General features: G+C 42.5%; 1 protein-coding gene across 4 annotated transcripts in view; it reads right to left on the bottom strand.

Annotated features, from left to right (window-relative positions):
* zswim8 (zinc finger, SWIM-type containing 8) overlaps window positions 1-12,277 on the bottom strand; it is a 194,740-nt gene that overhangs the window by 66,252 nt on the left and 116,211 nt on the right. For all 4 annotated transcript variants that reach the window (XM_041176604.1, XM_041176603.1, XM_041176602.1 and 1 more), the window contains 2 exons: window positions 4,218-4,325; window positions 1,076-1,157 (listed from right to left, as the gene is read on the bottom strand). In XM_041176604.1, the coding sequence (XP_041032538.1) occupies window positions 1,076-1,157; window positions 4,218-4,325 (190 nt within the window). The remainder of the gene's footprint in view (window positions 1-1,075; window positions 1,158-4,217; window positions 4,326-12,277) is intronic.

Raw genomic sequence — 12,277 nt, 5'->3', positions numbered from 1 at the left:
AACTATTCTGACCTCATAAGATGCTGTTGCCCTATCTTACCATTCCTCATGGACTGTAATAGACTGAAATTGTTAATTAGTACTCTAACCTTTTTTCCAAAACTGCAGCCACTATATTTTCACTTCTCCCCTGAAGCTGTTTAAATTTCCTCAAGATCTAGATTTTTCTGCACATACCTAGCATACAGCTTCCTAGGCTTTCTTAATAGGGGCATAGAGTACAAAACTGTGGAGGTTATGTTAAGCATGTGTAAAACACTAGTTCGGCCTCAACTGGGAGTTCTGTGCCAGTTCTGGGTGCCATGCTTTAGGAAAGCTGTTAAGGCATTAAACAGAGGGCAGAAAAGATTCACTACACTGCTTCCAATGATAAGGAATTTCAATTACATTGATAGATTGGAGAGATCGAGACTATCTTCCTTGGAGAAGAGAAGGTTGAGATTAGATTTGATAAAAGTATTCAAAATTATGAGGGGTCTGGACTGAGTTGGTAGGGAGAAACTGTTCCCATTGGTGTAAGGATTGAGAATGAGGGGGCAAAACAAGCAATTGAGACACATGAGGAAAAGCTTTTTCATGCAGTGAGTGGTTAGGATCTGGAACGCACTGCCTAACAGTGTGGAGGCAGGTTCAACTGAGGCATTTAAGAGGGAATTGGATTTTATCTGAAAGGGGGGGTTGGCACTTGGGTAAGTTGCTCTTCTTTCGGAGAATTGGCACAGCCACAGTGGGCCAAATGGCTTCCTTCTGTGCTGTTACCATTCTGCAATTCGGTGACATAGTAACCCGTAATACCTCTCCTGTGCTGTTACCATTCTGCAATTCTGTGACATGGTAACCCGTAATACCTCTCCTGTGCTGTTACCATTCTGCAATTCTGTGACATGGTAACCCGTAATACCTCTCCTGTGCTGTTACCATTCTGCAATTCTGTGACATAGTAACCCGTAATACCTCTCCTGTCTCTTCTGAGCAAACTATAAAACATAAGCAGAAGATGATATCCAGCACATTATTACCAAAGTTTCTATTCGAAAAAGCAAACTATAAAGCAATTACACCAGACTTCTGTTACCTGGAGCCCCACAGACTGTGTTAATTGCTGTTGACTGGGATGAAAGCAACTCATCAAGGAGCCTTTGTGCAGTGGGAAGAATCTTCCAAAAAGGGGGGACGAGAGAGAGAGAGAACGAGAGAGAGAAATGAGTACACAAAGCAAGAATGTAACAAAACGGTTTTACTTAATACAAGAGGTCTGTAATATTTTAAGCACAACTTTGGTTCTCGCCTCAAAAAACACATTGGACCAGCTCCCGCTTTGGTATGGGCTGCAGTTGAGGTTCATTTATACCCAGTTAGCCTGGGATTCTGTCAGACTCTAATTTAATTTATAATTTGGTATCTTTGCACAACCATCGCGCCATTGTTCCAGTACTTGGAGCTGCCTAGAGGAAAACCAGTTGCATTTAAACTGAGACAAATTCAACACCTGCCTTACATACTTGACAATGAACACACAAGATACCAGCTCCAAATGCCATGGATCAGAGCCTTCAATTAACTTGCATGAGGGTGCAATGAACATTTGGGTCCTCATACTCAAATTCTGAACTTCAAACCAAAAGAATGCTGCTCTCCCAATCATTCCCCCTTAAATTTTCTCCTGACTTATTAAATTACTGCATGGGGACCAGCGGGAAAATGACACTGATTTTATCTGGGAATAGTCCTGCTTTTGGGCTGTGAGCTGTTCAGGACAGTTTTTGTATAGGAACATAGGGCTCAGAAGCAGGGGTAGGCCATTCAGCCCCTCAAGCCTGCTCCACTATACAGGAAAGATCGTGGCTGATCTGGTTGTGGTCTCAACTCCACTTTGCCATCTGCACCCCCCCCCATAACCCTTGATTCCTGTTGTAGGGTGGCCGAGCTATTGATAAGAGTTGACCCACAGACACTTTTTGGGTGGAAACATTAAGTTTATTTACAATATACCCAGCAGCAACTACATGGATGCTTTCAACTCCAACTCCATCTCTACACTGACTGATGAGGTAGCCTGTGCTACTTTCCTATTGGTTACTATAAATCATGCAATCTTCCTTCACAAGAATTATTCTTAAAAGTACATTACACACTAAATAAAACCATAATTACTACAACTCCCTTGTCCATCAAAAATCTGTTGAACTCAGCCTTGAATAAATTTAACGACACAGCCTCCACTGCTCTCTGGGGAAGAGAATTCCACAGACGAACGATCCTTTGCGAGAAAAAAATTCTCATTTCCATCTTAAACTGTAGACCCCTTCTTCTTAAACTATGTCCCCTGGTTCTAATCTCTTCTGTCTGCTTCCTGCCAACTTACCTGAGGAAGGATGTATTTGCCACAGAGGGAGTGCAGCTCAGGATCACCAGACTAATCTCTGGGATGGCAGGATTGTTTTATGAGGAGAGATTGAGGAGACGGGGCCTATATTCGCTAGAGTTTCAAAAAATGAGAGGTGATCTCATTGAAACTTACAAAATTCCTACAAGGCGTGACAGGCTAGATGGGGGTAGGATGTATCCTCTGGCTGGTGAATCTAGAACCAGGGGACACAGTCTCCAAATAAGGGGCAGGCCAGTTAAGGCTGAGATAAGGAGGAATTTCTTCATTCAGAGGGTGGTGAATCTTTGGAATTCTCTGCCCCAGAGGCTGTGGAAGCTCATTCATTGAGTATGTTCCAGGCAGAAAGCGATAGATTTCTGGATACTAATGACATCAAGGGATAGTGGGGAAAATGGCATAAGAGGTAAACAGTCTGTTTGAATGATGGAGCAAGCTCAACATGCCAAATGGCCTACTCCTCCTCCTATTTCCTATGCACCTAATTCATCAAAAATCATCTTGCTGCATCAATACTTTCAAGCAGCAACATTTCTGCACCAAATAAATTATTACGGACATCTCGCAAACAAACCTGCATCCTATCAATTAATGTCAGAATACTCATTGATTCCTGTTGCTCCTCTTGCAGCCTTGAAACGCAGTACGAAACTCTGGCAAACAATGAGAATTATCTCGTTTCCCTTTTCCAAGCCTTGCAGAAAACTCTTGTTGAAAAAGTAACCTTTCCGGTCTGGAACGCTTAGAACTAAGTCATATCTGGATTTCGGGTTTTTTTGGATTATAGAATGAAGTTAGAATGCCTAACCAGAAGAATGTGAAGCGGAAAACATCACAGATATAAACCTATTTTTATTCGTTCATGGGGTGGGGGTATCGCTGGCTAGGCCAACATTTATTGCCCATCCCTAATTTCCCTCGAGAACGGAGTGGCTCGCGAGGCCATTTCAGAGGGCAGTTAAGAGTCAACCACATTGCTGTGGGTCTGGAGTCACATGTAGGCCAGACCAGGTAAGGACAGCAGAGTTGCTGTGGGTCTGCAGTCACATGTAGGCCAGACCAGATAAGGACAGCAGATTTCCTTCCCCTAAGAACATTAGTGAATCAGATGGGGTTTTTACAACAATCAACAATGGTTTAGTGATCATCATTAGACTTTTAATGCCAGATTTTTATTGACTGAATTCATATTTCATCATCTGCCATGGTGGGATTCGAACCAGAGCATCGATGTCCATGATAATTTATTTTGTGTAGAAATGTTGCGGCTTGAAAGCATTGATGCAGCAAGATGATTTTTGACGAGCTAGGGACATAGGAAATAGGAGCAAGGGTAGGCCATTCGGCCCATTGAGCCTGCTCCACCATTCAAACAGATCATCCAACTAATGCCCCACAGCAATAACTTGGGGGTCTCAATTATTAGTCCAGTGACAATAGCACAACGCCACCACCTCCCCCTAAAAATATAAATATTTAACTGAAACATAAAACTGTGATAAAACATTAGAAAGCAGCAATAAAAATTGTTCTACTTAACCAGATGCTTCATCTTCCATGTTTCTGCTCCCAAAGTACTGTATTAAAATGATGCCAGGAGACTGGTCAAAAAATTTCCAGACAACTGGTGTTTCCCAAAAATAAATATCTGAACTGGAGAGGTTACGGTGTATTTTGCTAAACTATGATCATTTTGACAAAGTTACATTTCGAACAATTCAAAAGCTTTACTCAATAGCTTTTACAAGCTAGTTTTACTCATTTATGAGAACAACAGCGGAACAGCGTTGGGATTTTCGGCCAATCCCAAAGTTTGTCAATAATTCCTTACCTGCTGAGGTAATTCACTGATCAAATACTGAGCAAACTTTTGCAGCTGATCTCTCTGTAATCGGGACAGCGATTCAGACACTGGTGCTCGCAAACACACCGCCGAGGCCTTGGGAGGAACGAAGAAAACATGAGCTTTCTCAAGTGGAATATTCGAGAACATTCTGTGGTGACTTGGCAGAAAGTGGGCCAGGAGACATTTCAGTAAATCACCGTCTTGAACGGGAGGGGCAAGACGTTTGTGAACAAGTTATTTTAAACAACATTCACGCAATATCCTCAAGCACCAGGCTGCTCCATAAGTGTACCTCAAGAGAAAGAACCTACCGGATACTTTGAGATTACCAGTGGGTCCTACAAGTCTATGAAAGAGACTTTATAAATCAAATAAATAATTTGTGATGGACAGATGCCTTGAAGATCAATAACAATAATCAATACCTTCCCCCAATAGCCTCAAAGGTTTTGATTTTCAAACTGTTGGGCCTACACTACCAAGTTTACATTATTAAAATATCTTGGGAGAACAATGAACCATAATTCCTACGACATAAGACCATAAGATATAGGAGCAGAAATTAGGCCATTCGGCCCATCAAGTCTGCTCCGCCATTCAATCATGGCTGATAAGTTTCTCAACCCCATTCTCCCGCCTTCTCCCCGTAACCGTTGATCCCCTTACCAATCAAGAACCTATCTATCTCGGTCTTAAATACACTCAATGACCTGGCCTCCACAGCCTTCTGTGGCAATGAATTCCATAGATTCACCACTCTCTGACTAAAGAAGTTTCTCCTCGTCTCTGTTCTAAAAGGTCTTCCCTTTACTCTTAGGCTGTGCCCTCGGGTCCTAGTCTCTCCTACTAATGGAAACATCTTCCCCACGTCCACTCTATCCAGGCCTTTCAGTATTCTGTAGGTTTCAATCAGATCCCCCCTCATCCTTCTAAATTCCATCAAACGTTCCTCATATGTTAAGTCTTTCATTCCTGGGATCATTCTCATGAACCTCCTCTGGACCCTCTCCAGGGCCAGAACATCCTTCCTGAGATACGGGGCCCAAAATTGCTCACAATATTCTAAATGTGGTCTGACCAGAGCCTTATAAAGCCTCAGCAGCACATCCCTGCTTTTATATTCTAGTCTTCTTGAAATAAATGCCAACATTGCATTTGCCTTCCTAACTACCAACTCAACCTGCAAGTTAACCTTAAGAGAATCCTTGACTAGGACTCCCAAGTCCCTTTGCACTCCAGGTTTCAGAATTCTCTCCCCATTTAGAAAATAGTCTATGCCTCTATTCTTCCTACCAAAGTGCATGACCTCACACTTCCCCACATTGTATTCCATCTGCCACTTCTTTGCCCACTCTCCTAACCTGTCCAAATCCTTCTGCAGCCTCCCCACCTCCTTAATAATACCTGTCCCTCCACCTATCTTTGTATCATCTGCAAACTTAGCCAGGATGCCCTCAGTTCCTTCATCTAGATCATTAATGTATAAAGTGAAAAGTTGTGGTCCCAACACTGACCCCTGCAGAACTCCACCTGTAACTGGCCGCCATCCTGAGAAGGACCCCCTTATCCCCACTCTCTGCCTCCTGCCAGACAGCCAATCTTCTATCCAGGCTAGTACCTTGCCTCTAACACCATGGGCTCTTATATTACTGAGCAGCCTCCTGTGCGGCACCTTGTCAAAGGCCTTCTGGAAGTCCATCCATTGGCTCTCCTTTGCCTAACCTACTTGTTACCTCCTCAAAGAATTCCAACAGACTTGACAGGCATGACCTCCCCTTGATGAAACCATGCTGACTTTGCCCTATTTTACAATGCACTTCCAAGTAGTCTGAAATCTCATCCTTAATAATGGACTCTAAAATCTTACCAACAACCGAAGTCAGGCTAATCGGCCTGAAATTTCTCGTCTTTTGCCTCACTCCCTTCTTAAACAGGGGGGTTACATTAGAGATTTTCCAGTCCTCTGGCACCCTCCCTGACTCCAGTGATTCCTGAAAGATCACCACTAACACCTCCACTATCTCTTCAGCTATCTCCTTCAGAACTCTGGGGCATCCATCTGGTCCAGGTGATTTATCCACCTTCAGACCTTTCAGTTTTCCTAGCACCTTCTCCTTGTTAATGGCCACCATACTCACCTCTGCCCCCTGACTCTCTTGAACTTTGGGGATGTTACTCGTATCTTCCACCGTGAAGACTGACACAAAGTACCTATTCAGTTCCTCCTCCATTTCTTTGTTCCCCACTACTACTTCTCCCGCGTCATTTTCCAGTGGACCAATGTCCACTTTTGCCTCTCTCTTACCCCTTATATATCTAAAAAAACTCTTGCAATCTTCTTTTATATTACTGACTAGTTTACCCTCATATTTAATCTTCTCCCTCCTTGTTTCTTTTTTAGTTGTCCTCTGTTGGTCTTTGCAGGCTTCCCAATCCCCTGGTTTCTCACTGCTCTTCGTCGCATTGTATACTTTCTCTTTAGCTTTTATGCTGTCCCTGACTTCCCTTGTCAGCCATGGTTGCCTCGTCCTCCCTTTAGTATGCTTCTTCTTCCTAGGGATGAATTTTTGCTGTGTCTCCCAAATTACTCCCAGAAACTCCTGCCATTGCTGTTCCACTGTCTTTCCTGCTAGGCTCAACTCCCAGTCAATTCTGGCCAGCTCCTCCCTCATGCCTCTGTAGTTGCCTTTATTCAACTGTAATACCGTTACATCTGATTCCAGCTTTTGCCTCTCAAATTGCAGGGTAAATTCTATCATATTATGGTCACTTCCTCCTAAGGGTTCCTTCACCTTAAGCTCCCTTATCAAATCTGCCTCATTACACATCACTAAATCTAGAATTGCCTGTTCCCTAGCGGCTCCACCACAAGCTGCTCCAAAAAGCCATCTCGTAGACATTCCACAAATTCCTTTTCTTGGGATCCACTACCAACCTGATTTTCCCAGTCTACCTGCATATTGAAATCCCCCATACATAGTACACAGAGCAACCACTTCATGAACAAGCAGCAGTAAACTTATTAGCTTTTATTCGGTAGCATTACCTGACGATACGCCGGCTGCAGAAACGGTTTCTAATTTCTTTGGAAGGAATAGCACAATCTTATGAATGGCAGGAAGCATCAGTGATGCTCACTCCTGAAGCAATGATGGGAGACAAATACACTGGCACTCATCCTGATTAGGGTTTAGAGTGTCAATTGCCCATGCATTCATAAGTTACGTTGGGAAAAAAAATCTGCATTAAGATAGCGCCTTTCGCAACCTCAGGGCATCCCTAAAACGTTTCACAGCCAATGAAGCATCACATCGTTACAATTCTGATCAGTGTTGCACTTTGGGGAAAAGCCTGTATTTTCTTTTTTCCCTTAAGTCCAAAGTGAAACAAAGATATTTCTGGAAAGGGAGTTAGTTGGACTTCTTGGCTATAACATCTAAGAATCTAATGATGTTATACTTTGGCTGAGGTTGCTATGGAGTGGAAGCAAAAAAGATAAATAGACATCTAATTGAGATATTGAATTACAAACTTGGGCTCCACAGAGATAGGCGATAGCTGGGTTAAATGCCATATATGCTAATAGGTGGGTGCTTGTGGTTTTGTAAGAGGTAACTTTGCTGCATCAACTATTTAAAGTGAAATTTATCTCTATTTGATATATCATTTATCTGTTAATGTTTGAATTATGTTAATTTTAGATGATTTGTTACAATAAATGTTTTAAAAAGTGAAATCTTGTCCTTTGGTTACTTGCACTGGCGGCATGGGGAATCCTTGCTTTAAAAAAGGTTATTAGTCTCTACAGGGATCGTGACATAATGCACAAAACACAGCAGCCAATGTTCACACAGCACATTCCCACAAACAGCAATGGGATACAAAAGCAGGTATTCTGTTTTAGCAATAATGTTTTGGGAGCAATAGACCTCCAAGATGCAGAGGGATCTGGGTGTCCTAGTTCATGAATCACAAAAGGTTAGCATGCAAGTACAGGAAGTAATTAGGAAAGCTAATAGAATGTTATTGCTTATTGCAAGGAGAATTGAATAAAAAAGTAGAGAGGTTACGCTTCAGTCTTACAGGGTATAGGTGAGACCACATTTGGAGTACTGTGTACAGTATTAGCCTCCTTATTTAAAGAAGGATGTAAATGCATTGGAAGCAGTTCAGAGAAGGTTTACCAGACTAATGCCTGGAATGGTTGGGTTATCTTATAAGAAAAGATTGGACAGACTAGGCTTGTATCCATTGGAATTTGGCAGAGTAAGAGGCAACTTGATTGAACCTTATAAGATCCTGAAGGGTCTTGACAGGGCGCATGTGGAGAGGATGTTTCCACTTGTAGGAGAATCTAGGACTGTTTAAAAATAAAGGTGACATTTTTTTCTCTCAGAGGGTCATGAGTCTTTGGAACTCTACCTCAAAAGGTGGTAGAAGCAGTCTTTGAATATTTTTTAAGGCAGAGGTAGATAGGTTCTTGATAAGCTTTGGGGTGAAAGATTATCGGGGGTAGGCGGGATTGTGGAGTCGAGGCCACAATCAGATCAGCCATGATCCTAATGAATGGCAGAGCAGGCTCGAGGGGCCGAGTGGCCTCCTCCTGCTCCTAGTTTGTATGTTCATATTGGCCAGGGCACTGCGGAGAATTCTCCTGCTCTTCTTCAAAATTGCATCATTGGATTTTTACATCCAGCTGAGAATGGCAGTCTGGGCCTTGGTTTAATGTTTCATCCAAAAGACAACACTTCTGACAGTGCAGCATCCCCTAAGTACTGCGTTAGAGTGTCAGGCTCAAGTATGTGTTCAATGCTCCAGATCATGATTTAAACCCACAACTTTCTAACTCAGACGATTTATCACTGAAAAAATGATCCATTAGGCTTGAATGAGCTGGGACTTTAATGAATGGTGGAATGGGTTTGAGGGGTTGAATAGGTTACTCCTGCTCCTATGATCTTAATGAAGCAACAACATTTTTACTCCCAAAATATGAAGGGTTAATGTTTTAAATGTTTTACTGGGGCATGTGTGGCTGTGGAGGTTTACCCAATAGTTTGAAGCACCTACAGAAGACAATTATTGCGCTTTCAGGAGGCGAGCAAGTTTGCAACTTCAGGCAAAGAAAAGCACCCTTCAAAGAGAAGGCCAAGAGGTCTGAATAAAAACAGAAAGTGCTGGAAAAACTCAGCAGGTCTGGCAGCACCTGTGCAGAGAGAAACAGAGTTAACATTTCAGGCCCAGTAGGACTCTTCTTCGGAACAGAAGACATCTGGAGACTCTGCTGAGACCCAGTCATAAGCAAGGCTGACGAATAATCTTCAGGGAGAAGGTCAGTGCGAGGTATTACGGGTTGTCTGCAGCCAAGTTGCAGTAACGCACAAAGCTTAGTGTCCAAGGAAACAGTCTCTGAGGGACAATCTGGAAATAAATTTACTTTTCTTATTTTAGCTGCCATTAAATGTGAAATTCTTAAAGCTTGGGGCAGCTGGCGCAGAGGAGCAATGGAGAAAGGTCACTGACCTTTAGCCACAGTACACTGAGGCACCGAGGGGCTAGAATCTGTGTAAAATACCTTGGGATATATGTCTGATATGGAATGTACATTGTGATTTTTTTCCCACCCACGAGATGTGGGCATCACTGGCATCCATAATTGCCCTTGAACTGAGTGGCTTGCTAGGTAGTTAAGAGTCAACCAGATTGCTGTGGGTCTGGAGTCACATGTGGACTAGACCAGGTAAGGAAGGCAGATTTTCTTCCCTAAACCAGATGTGTTTTTACAACAATTGATGGTACTTTCATAGTCACCATTACAGAGACTAGCTTTCAATTCCAGAATTGTTAACTGAATTCTGAGTTCCACCAATGGTAGGATTTGAACCCATGTCCACACAGCATTAACCCTGGCCTCTGGATTACTAGTCCAATGACATTACCACTACGCCACCATCTCCCCCATATCAAGAAAACAGAAATTGTATTGAGGCACCAAACAGTGCAATATGTTGTAGAGACCAGCTGAATTTTATTGCGCTCCCTGTAATTTTGAAGTTGACATATTTTTTTAATGTACTTTTAGGAATAAAGTATATTTTTGGGAAAAAAATTCTGTTAAATAATGAGATTAAAATGAAAAGCTATATACAGAGTTCATGGCCACACATCATCCTTTGATCCACTGTCCTTGGAGTGAGTTATTTATCCCCAGCCAGCTGGTCTAGTATGTTAATTGACAAGTAAACCAAACAATGGGAAAATTTAGAAAATAATTGCTCCTAAAGAGTTTGCAAAGTTAGCCCAATGGAAAACATGACAAGATACAACTAGTTCCTTGCTTAGATTTAACAAGGGCTCATCAATGGAAGGCATTATGATTGATTGGCTGATCATTAGCTGAACACAAACTCGAATATTCACAGAAATCAGGAACCCTTAGCATGTCGGTCAATTATTAAATGGGATTGTAGAGGGAGAAGAAAACTTCCAGTACTATAGGGGAATATTCATTCTCATTACTTCCACTTCCCTCCTTCAATCCTTCCTCGGCCTACGTACTTTTATTCTGGTGGATTGAATGAGCTGATGACCAATCCTCAGAAACACGTTAACTGCTACAAACTGCAACAACCCAAGGCTTAATTACCCTTCTATTGACCTCTTCCTTGGGATAGTGCAGAGATAAAGAGAGGGAGAGAGGGAGGGAGAAAGAAAGGAGGAGGCGGCACGGGGAAGAGAGCAGCAACACCCCCCTTTTCAATTTGGTCAGCATCAAGCAATACATTTACTGCAATAACATTACTTTCAAAAGCCTGAACTTTCTCTAACTGTTCCGATAAGGGTGCTAGGGAGGCAACAAACCTACCATTACTCATTGAGTACTGCTTATACAGGGACAATGCCAATAGTATGAGGAGCTATTACTTATTAACAGAATCTTTAATCCTGGGTTTGTTCAACAAATGCCCATTGACCAAACCCTTATAAAAAGGTCCAATTGGAGGGAGATTATGAAGAGAAATTGCATGAATAAGTCTTGTATTCCTTGGAATATGGAAAGATAGGGGCAATTCAATTAAGGTTTTTGGGATTTTGAAAGGAATTATAGAGTATATAGTGATTTTTTTCCACTGGTCTAGGACATGGGGGCATAACTTTAAGATAAGAGCCAGGCTACTCAGGGGAGAGGTTAAGAAACACCTTCTTCACACAAAGTGGTGCCAGAAGTGTGGGACGCTCACTCACAAAATGAGCAGATGCTAACTCAAATAATTTTAAATCTGAGATCGATAGATCTTTGCCATTTGAGGGCACAGAGGGATATAGCACCAAGGCAAATGAATGGAGTTAAGGTACACATCAGCCACGATTTCATTAAAAGTAGAACCAGCTTGAGGGGCTGAATGGCCTTCTCCTGTTCCTATGTTCCCAACCCCATGGTAGGCTGCATCAGGCTGTTCGCAACCTTGACATCCTATTCTACCCCCCCTCAAAACTTTCCAATCCTATACCCTCTCCATTGCCATTCAATGCCCCAACTTCAGCCCATCTACCACTGAAACTTTTCATCAATGCATGCATCACATGCAAAATTAACTATTCCAATGCTTCCCTAGTTGGCATCCCATCTTTCAATCATCCAAAACTCTGGTGCCCATATCCTAACCTGCACCATTGCTCCTGTCCTTGCTGATCTACATTGGCTCTCCAAATCCCTCCATCTTAATTTTTCCTCCTCATGTTTAAATCGTTTAGGCACACCCTATCCCTGTAACCTCCGTCAGCCTAACCAACACCACCCATCACCTTCCAAAGCTCCCAGTTTCTCAGGCATGCCTCCTTCCATCTTCACAGCATCTATGCCTTCAGCCATTTGGACCCCATGCCCTGGAATTCCATCCATGAGCTCCTGCCTTCTTTCCAGACTCTTCCTAAAACTCATCTCTTCGACCCAGGTTTTGGTCACTTCTGTCAACAGCTTCTTTAGCTCAGCACCTATTTTTCTGAATTACACCTTGGAGAAATGCTTTTGGGATGTTGTTCTA

This window comes from Carcharodon carcharias, chromosome 28, assembly GCF_017639515.1.
Source record: "Carcharodon carcharias isolate sCarCar2 chromosome 28, sCarCar2.pri, whole genome shotgun sequence".
Taxonomy (NCBI): domain Eukaryota; kingdom Metazoa; phylum Chordata; class Chondrichthyes; order Lamniformes; family Lamnidae; genus Carcharodon; species Carcharodon carcharias.
Note: the sequence above shows the minus strand (reverse complement) of the source record. Positions and strands in the feature narration are given on the sequence as shown.